General features: G+C 44.1%; 3 protein-coding genes across 3 annotated transcripts; all 3 read right to left on the bottom strand.

Annotated features, from left to right (window-relative positions):
* Nucleotides 1-2,121: 2,121 nt before the first annotated feature.
* On the bottom strand, nucleotides 2,122-14,617 carry RRAGC (Ras related GTP binding C). The gene is made up of 7 exons (XM_063139681.1): nucleotides 14,225-14,617; nucleotides 13,502-13,705; nucleotides 12,179-12,378; nucleotides 8,972-9,086; nucleotides 7,406-7,548; nucleotides 5,954-6,102; nucleotides 2,122-3,473 (listed from the first exon to the last, which is right to left on the bottom strand). The coding sequence occupies exons 1-7, from the start codon at nucleotides 14,579-14,581 to the stop codon at nucleotides 3,322-3,324; spliced, it is 1,320 nt and encodes a 439-aa protein (XP_062995751.1). The 5' UTR covers nucleotides 14,582-14,617; the 3' UTR covers nucleotides 2,122-3,321.
* Nucleotides 14,618-19,550: 4,933 nt separating this feature from the next.
* Nucleotides 19,551-21,174, bottom strand: MYCBP (MYC binding protein). The gene is made up of 5 exons (XM_063139902.1): nucleotides 21,070-21,174; nucleotides 20,903-20,975; nucleotides 20,721-20,769; nucleotides 20,246-20,375; nucleotides 19,551-19,637 (listed from the first exon to the last, which is right to left on the bottom strand). The coding sequence occupies exons 1-5, from the start codon at nucleotides 21,082-21,084 to the stop codon at nucleotides 19,593-19,595; spliced, it is 312 nt and encodes a 103-aa protein (XP_062995972.1). The 5' UTR covers nucleotides 21,085-21,174; the 3' UTR covers nucleotides 19,551-19,592.
* GJA9 (gap junction protein alpha 9) lies at nucleotides 21,137-22,259 on the bottom strand. The gene is given in 4 exon segments (XM_063140562.1): nucleotides 21,137-21,198; nucleotides 21,296-21,637; nucleotides 21,640-21,887; nucleotides 21,889-22,259. Coding segments are annotated over 4 exon segments (1,023 nt in total).
* Nucleotides 22,260-26,290: the final 4,031 nt, after the last annotated feature.

The raw sequence follows: 26,290 nt of genomic DNA, 5'->3' as shown, positions 1-26,290 counted from the left end.
CAAAAATCCCTCATGTCTGTTTGGCATTTATCATCTGAAGATTATCAATTTAACACCCACTCTGACAGTAATTCACCTCAGCACATAATTCACAGCGCATTATTTTATTATTGAAATCCTCCATTTAACCCCTTTCTCCACATAGCTTGGAGGAAGGTGGTGTTTGTCCCTCGCCTCAGGCATATCAAGCGGTGGTGCTTGGCTTGAGCCAGGCCTGGTGTTCAGGGTCTGTGACGTGGCAAGTAACGTTACAAAGTGGTGGCATACTCTTAACTTGGAGAACAGCAAAGGTAATTCTAACTTTTCAGAAGCTTAAAGTGGACTCTCTGGTAGGTCGTACACCAAAAATCTTTTTCTAAGGTATTTCCTCAGCTCCTATATGGCAGTGGGCAGGGACAGAACTCTGTAGTGGAGACCATCTAGAATGGTTCTTGAAGGAACTCTTAATACACCCTCCAGGGGTTCCTTCCTCTTTGTGGAGACTGGAAGTTCGACTCCAATCTATTAAGGCAAGAATTTTGTAGGGCAAAAGCCTGCAGAATGCGAAGGAATGTTGTTGAGCAACTTGCCAAAGATGACTGGGACCCATTATTGGCTAAAATTGCCAGTTTTATTTTGGAAAGGCTCAACTACCTATAAACAAAGACAGAGCTAGAGCAAGGTAGAATTTTGGGATAGCTTGAACAAGCCACAGTGTCTTAACCCTTAGTGATTGTGCAAACCAGATCAGTCTGTTATAGATGTTTTGTTAATGTATGTCACTGTTTAGTTCCCTTTTATCAGTATTTTGTATTCTGCATTGCTTTATTTCATATAATATTGTATTTTGTAATGGTGTTTGTGCCAGACAAAGAATTTCAAACTGAATTGTGTTTTTGTTAAGTCAGTAATAACATTAGCCTTTAATTTGTATACCACTTTTTCACAAAATAAACTGAGTTCAAAGAACTGCTTACTCGAGATTAGACAAACTAATAGAGAACAAGGCACCTAGCAATAGCTATTAGCCAGTGTATGTTCATATCCCAGTTGCTTGGGGCTGAACAGAAAATGGCCGGCTTGCTTCCTTGGTCCAATTGAGCATTGCAGGTCTAACGAACGTTGCGAAGGAATACAGGAAGCTGCCTTGAGCCAGACACTTGGCCCATCGAGCCCAGTACTGTTGATACCGACTGACAGTGGTTCCCCAGGTGTCAGGCAGGATTCCTTCCTAGTCCTACCTGGAGAAATTGGAAACTGAACTGAAGAACTCCTACACAACTGGATCAGGCCTTGTTGCATCCATCCTTTGCTTGAGGGGGAAAGCCTCATTCTCCCATATGATAGTATGCTGCCTTTTGAGCCTTTCCCCAGCTTTAAGAGGCAAATTGTTTATGAAAACAAGATAAAAAGAGAGAGGATGGAAGCAGCGCCTTTCCACAGCGGATGGAAGTTGGAAAAGGTGCTGCTGCCAAAGAAGTACGCGGACTTTCCTCTTCAATCAGACTGTGGCTGCTACACTCAGAGGAAACTACACACCATTTGGATCTCCCTCTTGCTTGTTGCTGTTTTCAAAGGAGGCGAGAGGTACTGTATGGACGTCTAGAAGCCAACTCCTGCTACCCCATATATCAGAAATAAAAGGTTGCTGTCATTGTTGTTCCCTGGCTTGGGAAATAAGGAGGAGAGAAAAAGTTTGGTGTGGGAAGCCAATGTCCTCCCAAGGAGAGCTTGGAAGCAACAAGTTAACCTTGCTCTTCATTAGAATGCAGAGCCAAAAATGGAGGGGCCCTTCCTCTCCTAGAAGGCTATGTTTATTTCTGCCTTACACCTAACAGAGGAGTTGACACTTCACTATCTGCTCTGCTCCTCCGCTGACTTGGGAGCATTGCATTTCCAGTGTTCCAAAGGGCAGAACTTGACTGAAGTGGTATACAGCGGAGTTAAATGGGCATGTGATGAATCACCACCATTTTTGAATACTTGAAGGCTGAATGCCAATGCTAGAAAGGAGAAGATACAGTTTCTGCTAGACATTAATTAGCAGCTGCAGCCACCAGGTTAATCTACAACAAAGTGAATAAACCTGTGGCTCCACCCTCTCAGGCACCATTCACACATGTACAATTCAAAAAAGAAACATTTGCTGCGATCGATGCATTTTTATTAATGCAGCTTAGTGAGAAATGAATCCCATGAAAGCCCCCTCCCCCTCTCAACAATACACTCTGTAAGAACATTCAGCTGCACAAAGCACTAGCAAACGGGTTAAACATTCAGCACATTCTCACTGGCATTTGGATAACTTAACAGGACCTGAGGCTTTGAAACACAGAAGTTTTGTCTCCCAACTGGAAAAGCAACTAACAACTCTAAAAACCATGATCACAAGCCCACAAAGGAAGGTTCCCACAGGAGATACAAGCTTTCATCCTATTGAAAATGTACAAGTGCAGGGAAGCTTTTGTATCTTGCTAACCTTGAGGCGAAGGAGCTTCCCTGCCTAGCGGTGAGCTATTGTAAAATCTAGCAATGGAAATTCAGGACGCACGGTCTTTGCCAAATTTGCACACCACATTTTACAAAAAACAAGCAAACACACCTCTTTATGCAGTCACATGATTTCAAAAATGAAACATGGAAAGAAAGAAAGAAAGAAAGAAAGAAAGAAAGAAAGAAAGAAAATACAACCCTCTACCAAGGAAATAGCCATGGCTGGGCAAAATTTGAATCATTTCTATAAAAAGCAGCTTCAAGGACAAGTACAGAAACTGTTGCCAGCAACTTGTTAATTGGCTTGTCAACAAGCTTGAGAATACAGGACAAGCATTGCGCTAAATGAATTCTGAACAACAAAGGTAAAGTTACCAATTAAGATTCAAAAACAAAGGAAAGGAAAACTCGATGGATATGTTGGGGGGATGTTACAAAATATGGGATTATTTTTCAGATGTTACCACAAAAGGATCACGTGGAATGTTTGAGATTGTACTAAACTAAGTTACAAGCTGTAATGTTTGAGTTTCTGAACCTCTGCAGAAAGTCGCTGTCTTTGAAACTGGTGAGGTTTGAAAACAATGCTAAGCAAGTGTCAATGCAGCTTACTTCCAAATAACCTATACCCTGTTTTATATGAAGAGAGATGTCTGAATAAGAAGACTGAAGCCACTACTCTCAGTCACCAAGTTCTTAACAGCCATTTCACTCGTCCCACACCAGCTATGAATTGCCTCCACAAGACGAAGTCTCTCCTCTTGCAGGATGCACACAGTTCTCTGTGCTACCCATTCCAACACAGAGACATGGGGCAGGCAAACAGTTGGTCATCCAGATTTGGTTCCCCTAGACTGCATTTCTAGGAGTGCCGTTATGAGTCACTGTTTTTAGGCCAGGGATGTTTGCTTGATGGCCGCAGGATCGGTGGGAGGAAAAGCCCACTTCAAAGACCTCGTGGATGGCCTTGCGGAAGCAGTGGAAATTGTAATCTATTAAACCTGTGAGGAGCAAAAGGAACAGTCACCGATTAGACGGGAGAAGTAACAGGAGCCTAACTTACTTACATTTGCTTTAGCTGAAAACCTGTTAGCCAGAAGTGTGCTCTATGAAGCAGCAGCATCAGGCTCTTGCCCCCAAACTGCACCATGGGTTCTGTCTAAGCTGTTCTGAAAAGTTAACTACACAAACATGTACACTCTTGTTAACAAGCATGGCCATGTCCTATACAGCAGGCAAGGAAGTCAGAAAAGAGCCTCACTCTTCCTGTAGCTCAGGCTGGCGATCCAGTTCAATCACAAACTGCCTGCAGCATCACAAAGCCTCCTCCCATATGTACCTACCCGGACCTTAAGATCATCTACAGAGGCCCTTCTCCATGAGCCCCTGCCAAAGGAAGTGAGGCAGGTGGCTACTAGGAGGAGGGCTTTCTCCGCTGTAGCACCCCGGTTGTGGAATGAGCTCCCCAGAGAGGTCCGCCTGGCGCCTACACTGTACTCCTTTTGTCACCAGCTGAAGACCTTTTTATTCACTCAGTATTTTAACACTTAATTTTAACTTAAATTTAAATTATACTGATTTAACTCTGTATTTTAACCTTTTATCAATTTTGCTGCGTGGTTTTATCCTGGTTGAGCTTTTTATATTGTATTTTGTATTTGTGTTTTTAACTTGTTGGTTGTTTTATGATGGTTTTAATTTTTGTGAACCACCCAGAGAGCTTCGGCTATTGGGCGGTATAAAAATGTAATAAATAAATAAATAAATAAATAAAGCAAAATGTAGCTCAACAGCCCAATAGGGTAACCCACAAAACCTTCGATGCTGCAATCAGACATGCTTTCTGCTTCAGAATTCAGAACAAGCAAGTAAATACCCCATGACATGTCAAGAGCCTAAGTTTATGTCTAAAATGGAGTTTCTCTAGCGAGACTAGCAATTGACACTTTATCTGCAATGTTGTTTTATAGATTTTATAAAGCCACCTAGAATGATTTTGAAGTGCTGATTTAGTCCTATGACTTCTCCAATACATATCATGGAAAAGCTTCTATAAGTCGGCTGAGCAAAGGCAACGTATCAGGAGACAGTCTAAAGTGTTCACAAAAACAGCAACACAAACCAGCAAAAAACCTCTCTTACAAAATTAGCTTATCCAAAAGGCACAAAACAGCCAACTGTCTAGTATTAAGCGTCACACACAACAAACATTTCTGGAATGCGTAAATAAATGTTTCTCAGCACTTTTTCAGGCTTGCTGTACTTTGCTTGGACTTCCTGTACTTCCTCTCTTTTCAAATAGGTACGGACGCCATGATGGCTTATTTAACCCATCATGGGTTATCATGTTGTGTGGCAGTCACAGCTCTCCTCCAGCGACGTTTCCATGATCTGCCAAGCAACTGATGGTGTTCGCAGCCCGTCCCCATGTGCCCCTGGCAGTTGCGCTCTGTAACCTCCCCAACCGTCAAACACCATCTTGGTCAGGTGGCGATAGCTGTGCCGGGTTGTCATTTTGCCTCCTGTGTGTCCCTGCTAGGGGAGGCTGTGTATGGATTTTGTTCCCAATCCTGCAAACATGCAAGGATTTATTTGCATCACAGCTTTTTTGGTGCAAACAGGGTTTTGGCTCCTTTGTGTGTAATTGCACAGGTTTTGATGGTGCACTGGGTTCCTCCCGACTGAGGGAGGCTATATATGAAGTTTGGTCCCAATCCTGCATACTTCCAGTGCCTTAGAGCCACCACCCACTTGTCGGGGTGATGTTAGAACTGGATTAACCTCTCAACACTCACTGGGTATCATGGAAGGTTAAAACACGTTGCTGCGGTGTTGTCAATGGGTGAAACAGCGTCACCTGCTTGGGCAGGCGGATTGCAGCAGGACAAGGGAAGGGGGATGACTCCGATTATGCACAGTAGCTCATTTGTCCAATCATTGGGCGGCACGAGGTGTGTGTGTTAATGGTAGCTTATTTTCAAAAGAATCTACTTTGAGTAGCTTATTAACCCATCATGGCTTTTTATGGTTTTAAATTTTGTATATTTCTTTTTAATGTTCACTGTTTTAACTTCTGTAAACTGCCCAGAGAGCTTCGGCTATGGGGTGGTATTATAAATGTAAATAATAATAATAATGACTTAAAGTGACATCCAAATGCAAGCCTTCTTTTCGTATCTCCACTGGTGAAGCAGCTTACACCACAAGCCTAGGTACACTGTACAGCTCCCACACAAGGCACAGACACATGAAAAGGTTAGAGCGGACTAATAAGGGGGGGGGGGGACACATTTGGATGAGGAAATTGAATTTTGTACACAGATATTTGGGGACTTATTCTGTTCTTCCAAAAGAGAGACGAATGTAGATCAGACAGGATCGACTCAGATTGTGATTACCAGACTTCTTCAGCCCTGTGGAATCTGGAGCACATTAATTGGAAAGACCACTGAATTCAGGGAAACACAATCCTTTTCCTCACCTTTGCGTTCAAAGCTTTCTTCTCTAAGGATACACACCAAGGCCAGAAACTTTGTCACTTCTTTTAAATACAGAACAGTTGTATTATTGAGTTTGATAATTGCCATAGACTCCTTATCATAAGCACTTCCACTCCCATCTTCCTTTAGCCTACAATAATTTGAGAGAAAAAGGTCTGATCAGTGCTCATTTGGGCTTTTGAAATACCATTTTGGTAGTAACAGAAATCTGGACTGAGCTATTACACCAGAATTAGCAAAGGAAATCTAACTAAGGATTGCCAGTTAATTGAACTAAACAAAAAGTTTTGGCAAAGCAACTTAGCTAGCTCAACTACTACTATGCAGGCAGCTGAATAGTAGTTGTATTCTGATAGAAAAGCAGTATTATAACTAAAGCCTTGCCATGCCAAGGTAACAAAATACAGATTCCTACCCAGCTAAATAATTTCAAACAGACAAATTTGCTAACAAGAATAAAACATATGAACAAATGAACAAATGAATACATGTATTAAAATTGCAATTCAACTCCTGAAACAGATAAACTATTTTTATAAGCCTCTTGACTACATCAGGCAAGTTCCATCATTGACTGAGGGTACTCATGACCAAAGGAAGGCAAGCTTACTTCCCAAGTCCCATCCCTGGTCAGTATTCTTAGCAACACTGTGACTAAGAGTTGAGTATGACACTTAGAATGGGTCTTGTCCATCCACCTTGAGAAAACAACAATGTTACTGCATTAACTACTGCATCCCCCAGACTGTGGAATGATCTCCCTGATGGGGCTCGCCTGGCGCCAATGCTGCTATCCTTCCGGCGCCAGGTTAAGACTTTCCTCTTTGCCCAGGCATATGGCGGCACATCCTAATTACCCACATGTTTAGTTTTTAATCGGTTTTTAATGCTTTATGTATGTATGTTCTGTGTTTTAGAGTTTTAAATTTTGTATACTTGTTTTTACCTCAATTTTAGAATTTCTGTAAACCACCCAGAGAGCCCTGGCTATGGGAGCGGTATATAAGTTTAATAAATAAATAAAATAAATAAATAAAATGAAACTTGCATTCAGCTTCATTTCCAGCTGCTGCTCAGCAACTTCCCCATAAATTTGCTCAGCAAATTCCGTCCATAAAACATGGACTGAATTATGCTCACAGTTCTGTGGTTTTCATTTGCCTTTCTGTCACCTGAGCCCTTCAGGGACAGCAAATCTCATCCGACAAGAAGAGACACTTGGTTTTCATTAAGCACCTTGCCTAGAAGGAACAACTTGCCAGGTTAAAGTAGGCAAATCACACTTCACCATCCCAACTCTATCTTAAAGATCCACAATCTCAAACAGATTTCACAATTCCCAATGATATTCCAGAATAAAGGCTTTTCCTTTGTACTTCAAAGCATTCCTAAACTTTGCTTAAATGGTTCTAGAAGCATGATGTGGTACTCACCCATATATACAGGAAACATCAATGACTACATCGATCATGTCGCAACATAGCTCATAGGACTGCATGTCAACAGGGGAACTATCTGTTGCAATATAGATCTTGCTAACAACATCGAAGAGAAAAGCTTTCTCAATTCCTGAATTCTTAAAAAAAAGAGATAACAAAAGAAAACATGAATTTGGAAATGTAAACTGACAGCTCTCACAAATGCAAAACTGTTCCACATCTTGATATCAATTTAACTACAAGCAGTAAAAATAACGAAAGTGGAGTTAATTTAACTCTTTTGCAGAAGAAAATTAGACATGCAGAATGGGACCTTTCATCATCAACTTGAAGTCCATATCAAAGATGACAGTGCTTTTGCCACTAGATGGAGTTCAGATAGTGCTACTTGCACATGAGAGGCACACTGTGCCAGCTGCCAAATTCTCAGCTACATTCCCAGTTTGACTCTAGCAGATTGGGGTGGGGGGCAGGGGGAAGAGCTCTCTGGTACTTGTTTAGTAAGTTAAGCAACTTCAAAGCATTGAACAGTTGTTGGATTCCAAAAAACTACACTCACTTGTATATAGTGATGAGGAGCCCGGCGCTCACAGTGGTTCCTGCTTTGGAGGGTCCCTTTGCCCAAGGAGGCCGCTGAGCACACTCACTTGTCCTATGCGTCAGTTATCTATCTGAGAAAAGGCTAATTGTGCTTGGCTAGTGTTTGGTTTTATATATTTCATTATGTTTTATTATACATCGCAGAAGTAACCTAGTTAATTACAATGACTCCATTTATTGTACGACATTACTTCAGCAGTTATACTGGGCAATTAGATGTGCACTTTTATTTTTAAAAGATCTGAAGTATAAATGTAAAGCTTTACATTTTTTATGGTTCATTTTAAAAGCTTTGATATAAATCCACCTAGCCTATTTGTGGATCCACCACAACATTCGTTTTGTAGACCAGACCAGCAGGATGTCTAAAGTTGGTGCCTTCTTGATGCCTTCCAGATGCTTTGGACTTCAACTCCCATCAGCCCCAGCCAGCATGATTCAATATTCAGGAATGCAATGCTCCAAGTTGCAGTCCAAGCAGCTGGAGGACATCAGACCAGGGAAGGCTGGTCTATAGCCTCCAACCATCCTCATGTTTTCCCATTTGTAAAGGGTGCCTCATCGTGCTCATATTCCAAGACCTTCTAGTTGAAAATGTATGAAATGGAGAAAGAAGAGGCACCTTGGGAAAAATGAAGTTCCAGTGCTGGACAGGGGAGAGCCCCTTCTGGTAATCAGCAGGCACTGCTGTTGTACTGGAGAAGTTCTGCACAGGTAATGCTTGGGAGGTGTTACATTATTTTCCCAGCTCTTGCAGCCCACACAGGTTCATGTATTTGTTTTGAAGCAAAGCTTTGGAGTTGCAACTTCTAAGCAAGTATGCCAACTACTCAGTGTTCCTTACCAGAATTAATTATACCAAACAATTACAGCTTCTCCTTCAAAACGACCATAGGCTTACTAACCTTATACAGCATTACTGCAAAATTTAAAATGGACAAAGAAAAAATTTCTACTCACCGATATAAAGATATTTAGCAGGTTTTCCAATGTTGGCAACTGTGGGATGAGTTTCTGCACCACCTTACTGAAGGCTTCAAATATTGAATGATCATAGATGCTGGTCAAATAAAAACTACAAAGCAGAACCTGGTGATTAATTGCCTGAATAGTCCAACTTTTGCTTGCTGTTTTGGCCAAAACTGGAAGCACCACCACTAGAATTACCACAGTGACAAGGCCTACATTGAATCACTTGTAATATATCTATTAAGTTTAAGATTTATTTACATCTTCAAGAAGCCAATCCAGAGAAGAGAGAGAAAGAAAAGTAAAGACAGCAAAAGAATATCCAGATAAAAAGTTTATTTATTATTATTTATTACATTTTTATACCGCCCAATAGCTGAAGCTCTGTGTAAGTTGTCTGCTCTGTAGCCAGAGCTGCACAGCAAATGCAGTTTTAGTTTGTAGGGCTATCACTAATCAGTTTGTACAATTCAGACTTCAGTGCATACTAGGGTTAGACTAATCTGGAAATGTAGAAAACACACACAAACTACTCCAAACTTCAAGAACTGTTCAGACTGAACCTTAGAAGCAGATTTTTAGTTTTCACCACACAGAGCAGACAAATATGAATTCTTATCATCCAAAACTGAAGGAACTATATGGCACCAGACCAATAAAAAGAGATTGCTGAGACATAACAAAGCACTCATTAGGTTCAGTAAGCTTTTGCTGTTCCAAGGGAGAGATGGTTGACAGAGGCACAACACTAGTTCTGGTGAGACCTCAGCTCCATAGGGATCCTCCCTCCCTCAACCATCACCTAATAGCAGACATTCGGTTGGGCTACAACAGAGGGAGAGGCTGGACTGACTCCACTGGCTCTGCTGAGACCAACTGCATTTGGATCCTCCACTCCATGAAGGTTTGAATGTTTCTATTCAAGCTCTTTGTTAATATGGTTTTTATTACACTAAATGTGTTAATCAACTTATCCATGCCAGGATGTTTGTGTTATCAGCAACAGCTGCTTTGTGAATAACCACTGTTAATAAAGTAATTTGCCACTCTCTGTACTTCCCCTCTGACCTGTTTAAGTGCCCCTTGCAGCTCAAAGTAATTCTGCATCTATCTGATAAAGTCCACAAAAAATATGACTTATGTTTCTTAGTCTTTAAGGTGCCAGAAGACACTGTAAGAATTCATAGAATCATAGAATAGTAGAGTTGGAAGGGGCCTATAAGGCCATCGAGTCCAACCCCCTGCTCAATGCAGGAATCCACCTTAAAGCATCCCTGACAGATGGTTCTCCAGCTGCCCCTTGAATGCCTCTAATGTAGGAGAGCCCACAACCTCCCTAGGCAATCGGTTCCATTATTGTACTGCTCTAAAAGTCAGGAAGTTTTTTCTGATGTCAAGCTGGAATCTGGCTTCCTTTAACTAGAGCCCATTATTCTGTGAATAATCGAGAAGAGATACTGGCCCTCCTCTGTGTGACAACCTTTTAAGTATTTGAAGAGCGCTATTATGTCTCCCCTCAAACTTCTCTTCTCCAGGCTAAACATGCCCAGTTGTTTCAGTCTCTCTTCATAGGACTTTGTTTCTAGACCTCTGATCATCCTGGTTGCCCTCCTCTGAACACGCTCCAGCTTGTCTGCATCCTTCTTGAAGTGTGGAGCCCAGAACTGGGTGCAATACTCAAGATGAGGCCTAACCAGTGCCAAATACTACCTTGTGTGATTTGGAAGCTATACTTCTATTAATGCATCCCAAAATAGCATTTGCTTTTTTTTCAGCAACATCGCACTGTTGGCTCATATTCAGCTTGTGATCTGCAACAATTCCAAGATCCTTCTCGCTTGTAGCACAGCTGTGCCAAGTATCCCCCATCTTGTAACTGTGCATTTGGTTCCTTTTTCCTAGGTGTGAAACTTGGCATTTATCCCTATTAAATTTCATTCTGTTGTTTTCAGCCCAGTGCTCCAGCCTATTGCTTGTTTTCTTCTTCCATCCCCATTCCTTTTTGACTGTTATGTCATATCTGTTAGACTGTAAGCCTAAGGAAAGGGAATGTCTGGTATCATTCTTACATAAACCACTTTTGCAGCCTTTTTGGATAAAAAACAAAATAAAAATGTTTAAAGTAAATATGAACTATGGCTGCAACCTTTTTGTTTATTAATTGATTAAGCCGAGGGTGGGGAGCCACCGCAGCACAATCCAGCTTCTTATTGCCCCCTCTCCTGCTCAGCAGCCTCCTTTTGGAGCTGTCATCTCCAACCTGGAATGGCAGCTCTAATGAACACTCCCATACACACACATTCTTCACTATTGTGTTGGGAATGGTGAAAGAGAAAGGCTGTTCCGTCAGGAGCTGCTGCTTCAAGGCACCTCAAGTACCTTGGCTTGTGAAGCTTCCCTCCTCAGACACGAGAAGGAATTGGAGCAAGGGAATGGCAAGGAGGATATTATTATTGTTATTATTATTAATTACATTTATATACCACCCCATAGTCGAAGCTCTCTGGGTGGTTTACAAAAGTTAAAGAGGCACATGTGTACAGACACAGGTGCACAGATGCAGGCACTCTTAAGACTCTTTGATAGAAAGTGTGGGGTAACTGGCCCCACACATTGCCAGCATGTTGCCCCCAACAACTACACTCTAAGGGAAAAGAAGGTTTCCTCCACCCCTGGGTTACACTGATCAAAAAGTGTTTTTTTAAAAAAAAAGTTTAAAAAGTGCCAACATCAGTTTCAAATTGTTAATTGATTTTAAATATTTATTACATTTCTATACCGCCCAATAGCTGAAGCTCTCTCTTACAAAACCCACAGATGATCAGCACCACTTTAGAAGAGTTTTTCCCCCTTTATGCAAACAAGAGGGAATACCTCTAAAATTATTTATTTATTTATTTAAGGATTTTTATGCCGCCATTCAGCCAAAAAAGGCTCTCACGGCGGCTTACAAAAGTATTTCTAGACAAAAAATTATAAAAATTATACATGTCCATGTTGTAGCAGGACTCTCTAAATCTCCCCGCCCTCAAAGTGACTGCTTTATTTATCAATAGGTTAAAAGTTTATGATCAAATCCTTTTTTAAAGTCCTTAAAAAAAATCATCCTCAGATCCCTCAGCTTCTTTGGATTCAAACAGCAGTCTGATAAGAAACTGCCACATTGAAGCTAATCATGTTGAAAAGAATTTCACTTACCTAAGATGAAGTTTTTCTAGGCCAGCATCACCAAGGTCATCATTGGCTCTTTGATGAATATCCCTTTGAGTTTCTATTTTATGGTCATCTGACAAGCCATCAACTTTATGAATAAAAACTTCAAAGTTCATTTCTGGATTGATTTTGTAAGCTTTAGAGACTGTAATGTGGAGCCTGGTTAAAGCTTCCATGTAGTCATCCTGTAAAACAGATTTAATATGCATTCTTATTACCTGTACATTATTAAAAACACAGACAATATTACTATGATTCACAGTTATTATTACAGAAATAGCCATTATAAGAAATCCAAAGTTAAGTGATCCTATGAACAATCCAGATTTATTTTTTCTATTCCATACAGACCGGATGGAATACCATTATAAAAAGCTCAACTACAAACTAGGCTCTACAACTCCCATAAATCCCAGACCATGCTGGCTAGGACTGGTGGGAAGTTTAATCAAAAACATCTAACATAGATTCTGGCCCGCTTGCATTGGCTGCCTATACATTTCCGAGCCCAATTCAAAGTGCTGGTTTTAACCTATAAAGCCCTACATGGCTTGGGACCACAATACCTGACGGAACGCCTCTCCCGACATGAACTTACCCGTACACTGCGCTCAACATCTAAGATCCTCCTCAGAGTGCCTACTCCCATGGAAGCTCGGAGGATGGCAACAAAGGAGAGGGCCTTTTCGGTGGTGGCCCCCCAACTGTGGAATGATCTCCCCGATGAGGCTCGCCTGGCATCAACACTATTATCTTTCAGGCGCCAAGTCAAGACTTTTCTCTTCTCCCAGGCATTTAACAGCATAACAATGCTAAGTTTGTTTTTAATGGACCCCAGAACTGTTGTTTTTAAATGGATACTGTTGTTTTTATGTTTCTGATGTTTTTTTAAATTTTGTATACTTTTTAATGCTTACCGTTTTTAAATTTTGCAAACTGCCCAGAGAGCTACAGCTATGGGGCGGTATATAAATGTAATAAATAAAAATAATTGTATCTAAAGATAGCTAAATTGGATGCCCTACATGCTGGATAAATTTTAATCAATATGAGTAAACAGTAATCCAATCTGATATGGAAATCCCTACACAGAATGCCCTTTTTAGTCATTAGCTGTATTTTAAAAGGTGGCAATCTACACTAAACATCTGAATTTGTTTTTTTAAAATACAAATTACTACAATACTCCGGTTTTAAGGTAAAGTTGCTTTTATGGTAAGAGAGAATGACATCAGTGACTAGGGTCCCCAATAACCCTCTCCATCATTCATGAAGAACAAACTCTGCAACTTTATATTTCATAATGACCTGTGCATCAATAACATAGATGAGGGCTCCAGTTCCTCTAAAGATCATCTCATAATCAAATGTGGGATCAAAGAAATCCATTTGTCCAGGAAAATCCCATATTTGGAAGTTCACAAAGGAGCTGTTAGAAATGTCATCCTTATAGATTTTGTTGGTACTCTCCAAAAACAAGGTTTCATTAGGAGACATTTTGTGAAACACCACCTGCCAGTAACAAAAACAACAAAACACATGCAAATATTATGCACTCCTGTTATTACATTTTTATCCTGCCCCTCAAAGGAGCTCAGGCATACATGGGTCTCCCTATCCCTCCCTCCCTTTGATCTCCAGAACTACCGAGTGAGGGTCAGGGTTAGAATGAGGAGAGCGCCACGAATGACAACACCAACCGGAACCTCCCCGGTCTGAGCCGAGCACCCTGACCGCTGCACTACACTTAAACAGTGCAGCCCAAGGAGCGCGTAACTCAGCAGTGAAGGTCTAGTGGGTACAGCAGGGCTTATTCCCGGGTAAGCGAGCGCAGCCCCAGGCAGCACAAGGCCCTTCCTTAAGTGTGGGTGGGTGGGGTTGCCCTGCAGGTGTCTATGGCGAAGAAGCATCGTGGGTCGGACTAAGCAGGTTCCCGAGGATACAGGATGGGGTGCGGGGGCAGCGAGACGGTCCTTCCGGGCGTGCGGACGCAGGTGTGGGTGGAAGCGCGCAGCCCGGGACGCGCCGCACCTTCTGGATGGAGGACTTCCCGCTTCGCCTCAGGCCCATGAGCAGGATACGGGGCTGCTTGGAGGAGTCGCCGCCGCCGCCGCCGCCGCCGCCCGAGCCCAGTCCACAGCCGCCGCCGCCAGGGCCACCGACCCCGCCGCCGCCCAGCTCGACCCCGTCGTCGTCGTCGTCCCCGTCGCCCCTGTCGTCGTCGTCGTCTTCTTCTTCCTCGGCCCCGTAGCCGAAATCCTTGGGAAATGAATCCGCCGTCCCGAGGCTGCTCCCTCCGGGCAATGCCAAGGCCGGCGGCGCCCCGGCTCCAGCCCCCGCCGTAACCTCGTCAGCGGCGCTCCCGGCCCCGAACTGCAGGGCGGCCATGACGAGCGGCCGCGGCAGCCTCCCCGGCACGGCCAACAGGCCCCGCCACTCGCCAAGACGGCGCGCGCGGATTGGCGGGCGCAGCGGACCAGAGGGAGGCGCGGAGCTGCACGTGACCTTGGCGCCGCCTTGGATCGGCGCCGCGGCCTTCGCGCGCAGCGCTCATTGGCTGCCGCTGGCCTGGATCTGCCACAGGCCGCTTCCGGGTAGCTTCCGCTGCTGCCTGAGCGCTATGCGCGGCGGGCGCGTCGCCTCCGTCGCGGGTCCCCCGTTCTCACCCCTTCGCAGGGGCCCCCAAGCACGGCCTGCGTCGCGGCCTCTAGGCGCGGGGAGAGCTGCAGTGCAACACCTCCAGAGGCTGAGCAAGGCGGTTCTCCCGCGCCCCGGCCCGGCGATGCCAAGGCGCCTCTCAGCGGCAAGGGCTCGGGCCAAGGAAACGACTTGCTAAAGGGATCAAGCAGCAGCAGCGTTTAAACACCCGCTCGCAACAGGGCCAAAGGGCTCCTTCCAGCCCTGGAACCATTTCCGTAAGGTGTGAATAGAGCCCTAAGGGAACACGCGGCTACGGCAGAGAACCCAAAGCGAGGCTTGGCAGACGCAATGTATTATTTTAGGGCTGTTGTGTCTGTTCAGTTTGTATTTATATTTTAAGCTATTTTAACTGCCTTTTTTAAACATTCATGTTCTGGCTTTAACCTTGCCTTGCGTTTAGAAAAAAAATAGTAATTCACCATAGGAAGCTGCCTCATAGCAAGTCCAGCCCATTATTTCATTTAGCTTGGCGTTATCTACATACTGGCTAAACCTCTCCAGGCTTTCAGACAAGTATTTTCTCAGCCCTACTTGGAGATGTCAGATTGAACCTGCGGCCTTTTGCATGCAAAATACCGGCACTACCACTGAAGCTGCAGCCTTCCCCTTTCAAGGACATCGGGAGCCTTATTTCTGAAGGTGGACTCGTGGGCTGGGTTCAGACGACACAGTAAGCAACATTTGCTTAATTAGGTAACCGTTCGTTGAGTTTCTTATTGTGTCATGTTTCGGGCAACATGCAATGGATGGTTGCCTATTTCCCCAAAATAGTCAACAGAGAAAAACGAGCTCCATTGACTATTGGGGTAACTGTTGCTTACTGTGTCGTCTGGTGGGCTCTGTTGATTATTCTCCACTGAGTCACGAAGCAAGAGCGGCAGAAACCCTCCACGGGTAAGGGAAAATAATCCCGTGCAGGTGAGCACTTTAGGGTCTCCGATCATCCTGCCCATTGGTGGGCCTCCTGAAGCGTTTGCCCACACGGGAACATGTTGCCCCTGGGTGGGGTGTCACTGATCGTGACAACTCACACGTTGCCAAGAACATTGATGTCCCGTTGATGTCCCCACCCATCTGGGGATCGCCTCAAGGGGATAGGAGCCCCTTCCAACCCCTCAAGGTGATCGCGGCTGGACATTTCACATCCAGCTGCGGCAGGCACCCTTCTGACCACATCAGGGCAACACACAATGTGATAGTAGCTGCCCCTGTGACAAGCAGCTCTGAACTTTGTCGCCTATCCTCCCCTTTCATCTCAGCCGAAGGGCCATTGACTGCTGAGGCTGCAGGCAGGATCAGATGACCAAACCTGCCTACAGCCTCAGTAGTCGATGGCGCTAAGGCTAAGGCAAAAGGGGAGGAGAGGTAACACACAAAGTTCAGAGCTGCTTGTCACAGGAGCAGCTACTAACCTTGTATGTCACTCTGTTATCTCAATCTCTATGGCAACAGGGCAGCTTATGGTGTTGCAAAAATGTGGGTTTACAAGTGCAACTTATCCAGGTGAATTTACACAATGACATTCCTGGAGTCGCCCCTGCCCTGTAGTCATGGTGATCGGATCAACGAAGGACGCATTGCCGGCAGTGGGTGGGAAGTCTTCTCTGCTGTGACAGGACCCGTTATCCCACCACCCGGCTGTTCTATCCCCCTCACAACGCGAGGGGGATGGAATAGCTGGGGGCGGGGGGGGGGAGGGTCCTGTCACAGCAGAGAAGACTACCTACCCACCCCAGGCAACGTGTCCTTTGGTGTCGGGGCCACGGGAACAGAGACGGGGTGGCTCCATCCCCTTCTCTGTTGTCTTTGCCCTGACGCTGATGGAGACACGTCATTGCCAAGCCACGTCCCTCAGAAGGGCAACGTGTATCATGGCCCTCGATCCCTACTCCGGGGAAAGCCCTCTCCCCGACAACCACGTGTGCATCACCTCCCCTGACGGGAGACACAGCACCCCAGTTGCCTAGCAAAAGTGGCATGAATCCTGTCTGCTGTCAACAGGAGGGCTGCGTTGGGACTTCTTCCTCCAGCCCTCTCTCCTGTTGACAGGCTATGGCGACCCTCATCTCCCTTCAATCTCCACACCTCCCCCCACACTGGAGGAGCCAGTAAGGTGACTAACCAGTGCCGACATTCGGTGGGGAAGAACTGCGGGTGTGGGGGGAGAGATGACGAGTCAATGGAGAAGGGACAGTCTCCTCCATGGAGCAGCACTTCTGCGTCTCCCAAAGGCGCACCTGGATTTACCTCCCGTTGAGTGGACTATTTCCTCTCTGTCATCCAAATGCCCCAATACTTTCAGCACGCTCGCTGCAGCTATTTGATTCTGTGGACTTACTTTTATTAAAACATTTGTATCCCGCCCTATATCCCAAGGATCTCAGGGCAGTTTATAAACTGGGGGAGTGAAAAAACATATTTGTATCATGATATTTACACTTGAAGGCATGTATTTTTATGGTAGTTACTTGGAAAATGCCTTCAATTGTAAATACTGTGATACAAAAGATTTTTTTTTTTTTTTTTTAGATAAAGCCCTGAGAAAGAACGCATAGGCACCTGGCACTTTCATTAAACCTTTTTACTAACAACATTTTTGTAGAAGATTCCTTGGCTCCGCCCTTGGCTTGTTTTTCACTCCCCCACGGGGTTTTCCTTTTTTCCACAGTTTATAAACTGAGCTACATTTATTAAGTGCAATCCTCTCCATGCATCACCAGGAATGCTAAACTAAGTTTGCAATTGTAGGCCTTGGAGTAATTTTAACTCGTAGTGAGGCTGCAGCATGTTGCCACCATTTTGTATATTCAAGCCCTGCTTGGGAGTTATCATGCCATTTGAGTGTGGGTTAAACAACTTTTGCATAACCCTAAAACAGAAGATAAATAGCTGAAGGAACATGTGGTGTTCAAGTAAGGATTGTCACCACACCAACACCTGTACAATTTCTCAAATGCACTCTATTAGGTAAAGTGTATGTTACACAGCTTTTCACTTAAAATGTTTTAGCCCTCCGGGTTCTATATCCAAACATATATCTCGTTCGTGTTTTTCTTATCAACAACCTTTTTTTTAAGACAAGGATTTCTTGATTTAAAGGAAATTCACAGGATTGTTAATATGACTTTACAACCCTGTTTGTTAAAGACCCATAACTTTTGATACAAGGACAAATTCTATATTCCTAGCATACGAAATTTATTCTTATGGGTTCTCCGAGTATAGGGCATAGCCAAGAGAATTGATTTACAGCATTGGAGAGACAAATCCATTCTTAAGTTGCAACAGTGGGTAGCTGATGTGTGTCAAAGAACACACGTTTGAATTATTTTTCAATGAAGTAGCAAAGAAGAGGACTTTCAACGAATTTCATCTAGTTTCATTGAGTGAAATTTTAATCTGGTTTCATGAGAATATATTTCTAGGGGTTTTCCCCCTTAATATACACTATGTATCCCTGTTAATAATTAGATTGTATTGTCACTATAATGAATTGAATGTATTTCAGGTTTTGGTTTACTTAAAAATTTACTTAAAAAAATTACTAACGGCCATTCACAAAACAGTGGTGAAAATATAATAAATCTTGCATTGGTGAACTGATTAACACAGTGTGATTTAAAAAAAAAGCCACAGCAGTTGAACCCTCTTGATGAAATGCAAATGAGCATTTTCAGATTGATTACCTCTTTTAGAAGTTCCTTTGTTCAAGAATAGCCACCCAAAGATCAGTTGTCAAATGTCCTGGGAGGCTGAAATGATTCCCTGCTTGGTTATTATTATGTTAATATTGCCAGTGTTTAGGTGAACTCAATAACAGCTATCAATTAAGTAGAAAACAAAAAAAATCTTAAACTGTTCTTCATTCATCAAAACTCCCTATTCCTTCCACCCATCCTTCTGAAAATTTGCAGGTTTCACACCTGAGAATACAAATTGTAAAAAAAAAAAAAACCATAGAGGGAAGAGCAAATCACTTAGCCTCCCTCCCAGCACAAAAACACACATACTGAGCTGTACCATCCTTCTCAAATTGTGCAGGTTATTTTAACTAGGATCACCTCTATGACATTTTCATGACAATTACTCAAAACATAGGAGAGATAAGTGCATCTTTTTGGAAACCCAACCTGTAAAGGCTGCTCTTGCACAAAACATCCTGAAACTTGGGAGTCATAATCCCCTCATAAGGATTATTATGCCAACAAATTTCATTGAGAAAACAAAAAAGATATAACTATTTATTGGTTTCCCAATGATAGTCAATAAGCATGAAGATCTTGATTTCCAAATCAAACTTTTAGATCCAAGTCAAACTTGGCAGCCTCAGAATCAAGATGTTTTCCCAATAGTTGAATCAGGCTCTGATTCTAATCTTATGTTGGTGTGCTCCCCTATTGGTGTCACTGACTGTCCTTTCTGCATTTTGTTTTCCTTGTCCTGTTTACAATCCCTACCTCGAGCTTGTGTGCATGTCTGTACACACACATACACTTAGAACTTATGATAGCTCCTGCATCTGATTAAGTGGGCTCTAGTCCAGGAAAGCTTATGCCATTACAAATATGTCTTTAAGATGCTACAATATACTTTGTTGTTTCTGAAAGTTAATGGCCACCAAAAGAATGTCAAGATACAAATGTCAGGAAACAGTAGGTGTTTGTGCTTCAAAGTCTTTTATTCCAGTAATAAAAGAACTTTATTCTCCTCGCTTCTCTTCCTGGGGTGGTTCATACTGAGCAAGCTACAAAGAGAAAAAACCCTGTTAAGTCTCAGACAATTTAAGAAGTGACCAATTATATCTTCCTCAAATATGTCTGTTATGCTACAAGTATGCTACAGATTACCAAATGTAATTTGTAAGCATAAACACATTAGCAGGCTTCTACCATTGCACTACAATCTGTCTCCTTGTAGAAACAAGAATATTTAGCTGCTTTTGAAGAGAAAACTACCTTTAAATCTTATCGGCTTTTGTCTCATTTACTTATCACTGGTGCTGTATGAATAGCACCAGATACATTTCTAAGATAACATAAGGAAAGACCAAAGGCATCAGACCAGTATTCTGCTCACAAAGTGGTCAACCAGGTGCCTAAAACTGCCCAAAGTAGAACATGAGTACAGATGCACTTTCCTGTTCCTGTTCCCCAGCAAGTCACATGGCTCTGAACTAGAGGTAATATATGGCCATCATAAGTAGAAACCATTGATGGCCTTGTTCTCCATGAAGTTAGATGTTGCTTGCAGATTTTAAGAGTTTAATAGCCATTTGGTCAGGAGCTGGATCGATGGGTCCTCCTCCCACCACTACTTACACTCTGCAAAACACCAAATGTTTTCAGTCTCTACCTTTGCTTTTAATTTTTTGTTTTCTTCCAGCACAGCTTCATACTTCTCTTTTATCTCTGCCACTTCCAAGCGAAGGGCCTCCACTTCTGGGTTTTCTGGAGCTGCAGCTCCCAAGTGATGTTTCAGAAAGCTTTTAACCAGAAGTTAAGATTTTTTGTTGTTGTTGCTCACAGGACAATTCATGGGGTTGGGATTAAGACCTACTAAACTCAGATTTACTTCCAAGGATCCAACCCCACTTACGCCAACGGGCCAATTTAGTAAAACTTTGCGCAGTGGGTCTCAGACTGGCCCACCGCGGTTTGTCCTGCTGCGAAATCAGGAGCTACACACAGGGGGAAGACCTAAGACGCCCTGGGCAGCCCCGCGCCCCCTACGCGCGGCTACTTCGGTTAAGTCCCGCCGAGTTCCCAGCCTTCCTCGCCGAATTAGTTTCATAGGAGGAGGAAGCGCTGCAGCTCCGGCCGAAGGATACTCCAAGGCGCAGTTGGGCTTCTCGGGCTCCTCGTACAAGGCAACCAAGACTGCGAAGGAGAGAGCGAGAGAGGAAGAGGGCGCAGCGGCAGCGGAGGGGGGAAGCAGGGCCGCGCCCGGCCCAGCTTCGTCCCGCGACCGAGCGCAGCGGCCCCGCCCCGGGCCGCCCCCGGCCCAGCTTACCTTTGGTGAGCGTGTCCATCACGCCCGACTTTTCCAGGTAGCGGCGGAATTGCTCCCGCTTGGAGTCGGCGGCCTGCAGAGAAGAAGGAGGGAGGGGGGAGTCGGTGGGGAGCAGGGAGGGAGGCGCCGCTCGCCTCCGTCCCCGCCAGCTCGCTGCGGGGCCCTACCTTGTAACTCGCCATGGGGCTGCAGCCGGTGCCGGAAGCGAGAGCGCGCCTGCGCCTCGGGCTTTTGTCATGGACGCGACGGCGTCACCATGGAGACGGGCGAGCAGCGCCGCGCCGCGCCGCGCCCTCCTAGGCGACCCCGCCCTGCGAACAGAGCGCCTCCCCCTCCTCGACGCGGACTGGCGGCGGCCGCTCTCGACCCCGCTGTGATCCTGCCTTTCCCCACCGTGTGCTTCTATGGGCCGCGCCAGGAGGAGGAATCGGGCGGAAGAAGCCGAAAGGCGCCAGGAAGATTCGCCTCCGGACTGCAACCCTCTGGCGCCGTTTCTCTTCAGCCGTCCACCGGAAGGGCGCGGAGGTCGGTGGGCGGGTCCTTTGCGCCCCCTCCCCTCCGCGGTGCTGGTGCTTAGACGCGGAGGTCGGTGCCCCCCCCTCCACCGGGGGCTGCTGCAGCCGCCGCGCTCTCTGCTGGCGGCGTTGCGGTGCGAGGCCTTCTTAAAACGCAGATGAACAGTTTCTAGGATGTTCAGGCCCAGTGAAAGGGTTGCAAGGGATTGCATAAAAACAACACCGTCTTTTCGGTTGGACTTGGCACAAAGCAGTCAACTATATTTGGACAAGGATCCGTTTGGCATTCATAAAGAGGATCTTGTTGAAAGCCATAGAGAAGATATTGGCCAATCATAAACCCAGTTTCAAGAACAGATCTAGTAAAAACGTGGATCACTTAAATGCAGAGCAGTGAACCTCTCAGAGGCTCTGTTCAGCTTTCTTTGTACCAGTTGCCGAGCTCCTTCTCAAGTCTCTTACGATGTTCATTTCAAATTCTGCCTCAAATCAGCTCTCACCTGCACCTTTTTCATTTGCCACTCAATTTCTAGTGTTTTTAGTTTGTACAAGGCATGGCCCATGTAGACCAAGGAAGGCGATGATACCAAGATCACCTGCAACACCCAGTACCTGATGAGAGAAATAGGGAAGGCATGATCGTAGCAGACATTTCTGCAACCAGGTTGTTCTGTGTTGCGAATAAATTCAGCCTGCTCATTTTTCCAGACATCTTCAGCAGCCACAACAACAACAACAAGCATTCGGAAGATGAAGAGGATGGTGAGCCAGATCTTACCAACCATTGTGGAGTGAATGTGAACTTCCTCTAAAATTCCACCCAGGAAATTCCAGTCTCCCATAGCTATGCTACAAATTTTGAAAGAAAAATAGGAAATGGGCTCATCTTAATAAATAATAATATCTTGGTTTGCATATGACACAGAACAAAAGCTACAAGCTGACTCAGAATGATGCCACCCACTCCAGGCTGCATGCCTGATACTTCAACCCCAAAGCCAGCTTCAAAGAGATTTCCAGAGACTGCAGAGAGGCTTGGCACGTCAGCGCTCTACCTTTCTTCCCTTTCTTTACTTAGGAACCCTGGGTTGGAAGAGGCATGGAGAGGTGCTGCTGTGAAATGAGGGCAGGGGGAAGGGCCTCTTCCTTCCCAGACCAGTGAACCATGGACTCATCACACTGGCAAAGCAGGGCCCTTCCTGACCCAGCCTCTAACTTCCCACCTTGTACAGTGAATGAGGCAAATTTACTTGTATGACAAACGTAAACCACCACTTTTAGGGACACCATTTCCATAAAGGAAGAGGCGAGGCTTGCATTAGAAATGGGAATCTGCTGTGTTGTGGAAGCGTCCCCACCTGAACGGCAGCTAGTGAAATCAGTGGCTTTTGCCTCATTCACACATATACGAGGAAAAACCAAGCACTGCTCTCGGGGACACCATAGCCCTTATACACAGCCCAGCTCAAGTAAGAGGAGGGGGATTTTTGCTCCAGTCATTTTCTTTGATATAGGTAAACAGCTCCAAGTGAGTTATGTAGGAGAAATTGGCAACCAGCAAAAGTAGCCACTTTTCCCCATTGAGCATTACAATCACTGGAGCCTGACATGGCTGCATAACTCCTCCAGAAGGAAGAGGGCAGCTTGAGTGATTTCTGTTTATGCTATCTCTAAAAAAAATAATAATGGGGGAAAGTGCTAAGGCACCGTGGTGATGGTATAAGTGCAAGATGGGGCTATTAGTCCCCACCCCACCCATGTCACTTTGTTTAAAGTCTCACCCCTCACCTGTTACAACGACAGGCGTTCTGAGCAATTACTCTACTGAAGAGCAGCAACAGACGGATTCTGGACATCTATTAAGAAATAAGCATCACACTTATTTGCTAATACGGGCTTTGAGGATAATTGTCAATTATGGCCATAATCTTAACTATTAATAAAACGTATGAAGTGCTTTTAGATTAGTCCAAGTGCCTTGCTTAGTAATTTTTACAATAGTCTAGTAGGATAGGTAATTACTATAATCCTCATATTGAAGGCTAAACCTGAGGAATTATGACTTGCCTAGTCACGGGCCCTGTTCAAAAGACACCTTAAACCATGGCTTTATTTATTTATTTATTACATTTCTATACCGCCCAATAGCCGGAGCTCTCTGGGCGGTTCACAAAAATTAAAACCATTCAAAGTATAAAACAACAGTATAAAACCATAATATAAAATACAATATAAAAGCTCAACCAGATAAAAAACAGCAGCAATGCAAAATTACAAATTTAAAACCATGTTATTTAAAATTTATAGATTGTTAAAATGTTGGGAGAATAAAAAGGTCTTCACCTGGCGTCTAAAAGCATATAATGTAGGTGCCAAGCGAACCTCCTTAGGGAGCTCATTCCACAGCCGGGGTGCCACAGCAGAGAAGGCCCTCCTCCTGGTAGCCACTGGTAAGCACGGTGAGTGGTGCTTATGCTGGTTGTAAGTGAGAGGCACTCCAGACCTGTTCAAACCTGCACTGACTCTCCATAATAACTTGCAAGAGATGAGTACACTACAATGAATTTGCAACAATAATGCTTGTTCATTCTTAATTCAAATTTCTAATGTCTATGGTCACTCCCAGGGAAAAGCCAATGACTTCACAAATTCTTAATTTTGTTTGTAATTTTATAGTGGAATATTTAAAAATGAGCACGTACCTTCTGATATAAAAAGTCCTAGATAAGCTCTGTGAAGTGCTGCAACTGAACATCTTCTGTTTAGGTATCATAAAATGATGTGGAAGATCTTTTCTCATGGGTACAAGTGTTTAATGGAACGTGAACACAAAAATCAATCTGTCCTGTTTGCAGCTGCAGCTTTTTTTTAGAAAGTATATATGAGCCAAACAATGATCAAGCTCTTGTTGTTGTCTTTGTCAGGATCTTTTGATCTTTTCAGTCCACCATTGTCATACATACATTGTTTGTATCAAGGGGGTGGGAGAACAGGATCCTCAGTGCCCAGCTTAAATGGGCTACATGAAAAGTGGCACTATCTCCAAGCTCAGGATCAAGGGCTGTCAGATTGCATCCGTTATCATCTCCCTCATATCCTTATTTATTTAAAACATTTCTTGGCCATCTTTCAGGGCAGAAGCCCTCACAAGGCAGCTTACAAAAGTAAAATACATAAAAACAGTTAAAAGCAATATAAACAACCACAATAAAATAGCAATTGAAAACAATAAATCCAGCAAGAACAACAATGGCAATAGCAGGAATGATGAGTAAGAAAGCCACACTAAAATAAAATGTTTTCAAGGTCTTCTTAAAACCCTGCAAGGATGGTGCATGGCAGGGCTCCGACGGGAGTTCGTTCCAACATTGTGGGGCTGCTGCTGAGGAAGTCCTCTCCCGTGTGCTCACTCACCTCATTGCTCTCATGGAAGGGCCTCTCTTTCTGATCTTAAAGTGCGGGCAGGCTGATAGGGGTGAAGGCAGTCTTTCAAGTAACAGTCCCAAACGGTTTAAAGTTTTAAAGGTCAAAAACAGCACTTTGAATTGGGCTCAGAAACACATTGATAACCAGTGCAGCTGGCGCAATACAGGCGTTATGTGATCAAATCACTTCACCCCCACTAATACTCAGGTGGCCACATTCTGCACCAGCTGAAGTTTCCGAACCGTCTTTAAAGGCAGCTCCATTACATTACAGTAGTCAACCTGGATGTGACTAGTGTTTAACTGAAGCAAGATCCAACCTCTCCAGATAGGGCCACAGCTGGTGTATCAGCCTAAGCTGGTAGAAGGTACTTCTGGACACAGCAACCACCTTGGCTTTTCCCAGTTAGCTCAGAGTCCAGGAGGACTCCCAAACTGTGCATTTGGTCTTTTAGGGGGAGTGCAACCCCATCTAATACCAGTTGTAAACCTCCATCCGAAATAGTTGGGTTTCCTAATGCGCAATACCTCTGTTTTGTCTGTATTAAGTTTCAGTTTGTTCACCCTCATCCATCCCAAAACTGCCTCCAGACACTGGTTCAATCCTTGGTGAAACCTCCCTAACCACCTGTCTCACCTCTGGGTCTCATTTTTGTTTCATTTCCAATAGGAGCACCTTCTCCAGCCCCTGCTCATATTCAGCATCAAGAGGAGTTTGAAAGAAAAATAACTCCACACGTTGGTTTAAATATTAGCAATCAGCTTGGGGTTTTGTTTTGTTTTTCTTGCATGTCACCAGTCCTCAGAAATCTGCATTAGACAAGCACAATTGTGACATATGAAGGGAATTAATTGCATCCCAGGAACTAGCAAATCACAGCACTGGAGCATTTGTAATTCCTCTTAACTGCCCACCACAGTGAACAGAAACACATTTGTAGAGGACAAGTAAACAGCCAGATTGCAAAAGCTTCCAGTAGCTGATAAATAAGCCCATGTTCTGGCACTGCAGAAATCAATTGGTTGTGTCCAATTTTGTAGTTCAATGAAACACTCCCAATACAATCAAATCCTAGCTTCCCATATTAACCCAGTTGACCCCTGAGATCTTCTGAGGGGGACTTGTTGTTGCATGATCAATAGTGTCACTAAATTACAGCCTGTAAGCGACCCTTCTCAGTTGCAGGACCCACCCTCCAAAATGGTTGGTTTTGTACCATGTATTGCACAGATAAATAGATATGCACACACACATCGTGAACCGTTTAGATATTCTGGAATATTAGGCATTATAAAAGTATGTGTAAATAAATTAATCTTATGCATCTTAGTGTCTATTCCCATACGTCTGTCACCAGTTCATTTCCCTAGTTTAGTCATGACTGAAAGCACACATTCATAAATTGAAGTAATGTTCTATTCAATGTTCCTGTGGTGTAAGGTCTCTT

The sequence above is a fragment of the Elgaria multicarinata genome, chromosome 13 (assembly GCF_023053635.1).
Source record: "Elgaria multicarinata webbii isolate HBS135686 ecotype San Diego chromosome 13, rElgMul1.1.pri, whole genome shotgun sequence".
In the NCBI taxonomy this organism is placed as follows: Eukaryota; Metazoa; Chordata; class Lepidosauria; order Squamata; family Anguidae; genus Elgaria; species Elgaria multicarinata.
The sequence above is the reverse complement of the archived record's forward strand: the minus strand, read 5'-3'. Positions and strand labels throughout refer to the sequence as shown.

What these genes read in the sequence shown, in the direction of transcription:
- RRAGC (XM_063139681.1), bottom strand. Translation starts at nt 14,581, where the DNA reads ATGGCCGCCCTGCAGTTCGGGGCCGGGAGCGCCGCTGACGAGGTTACG. An exon ending in TCTATGTTATTGATGCACAG is followed by an intron (nt 12,379 to 13,501) that starts GTCATTATGAAA and finishes TCTGTTTTACAG; the next exon opens with GATGACTACATGGAAGCTTT. An exon ending in GATGTTTCCTGTATATATGG is followed by an intron (nt 6,103 to 7,405) that starts GTGAGTACCACA and finishes AAATTATTGTAG; the next exon opens with GCTAAAGGAAGATGGGAGTG.
- MYCBP (XM_063139902.1), bottom strand. An exon ending in GATGGACACGCTCACCAAAG is followed by an intron (nt 20,770 to 20,902) that starts GTAAGCTGGGCC and finishes TCTCCTTCGCAG; the next exon opens with TCTTGGTTGCCTTGTACGAG. An exon ending in AAGCCCAACTGCGCCTTGGA is followed by an intron (nt 20,376 to 20,720) that starts GTATCCTTCGGC and finishes TCTGGTTAAAAG; the next exon opens with CTTTCTGAAACATCACTTGG.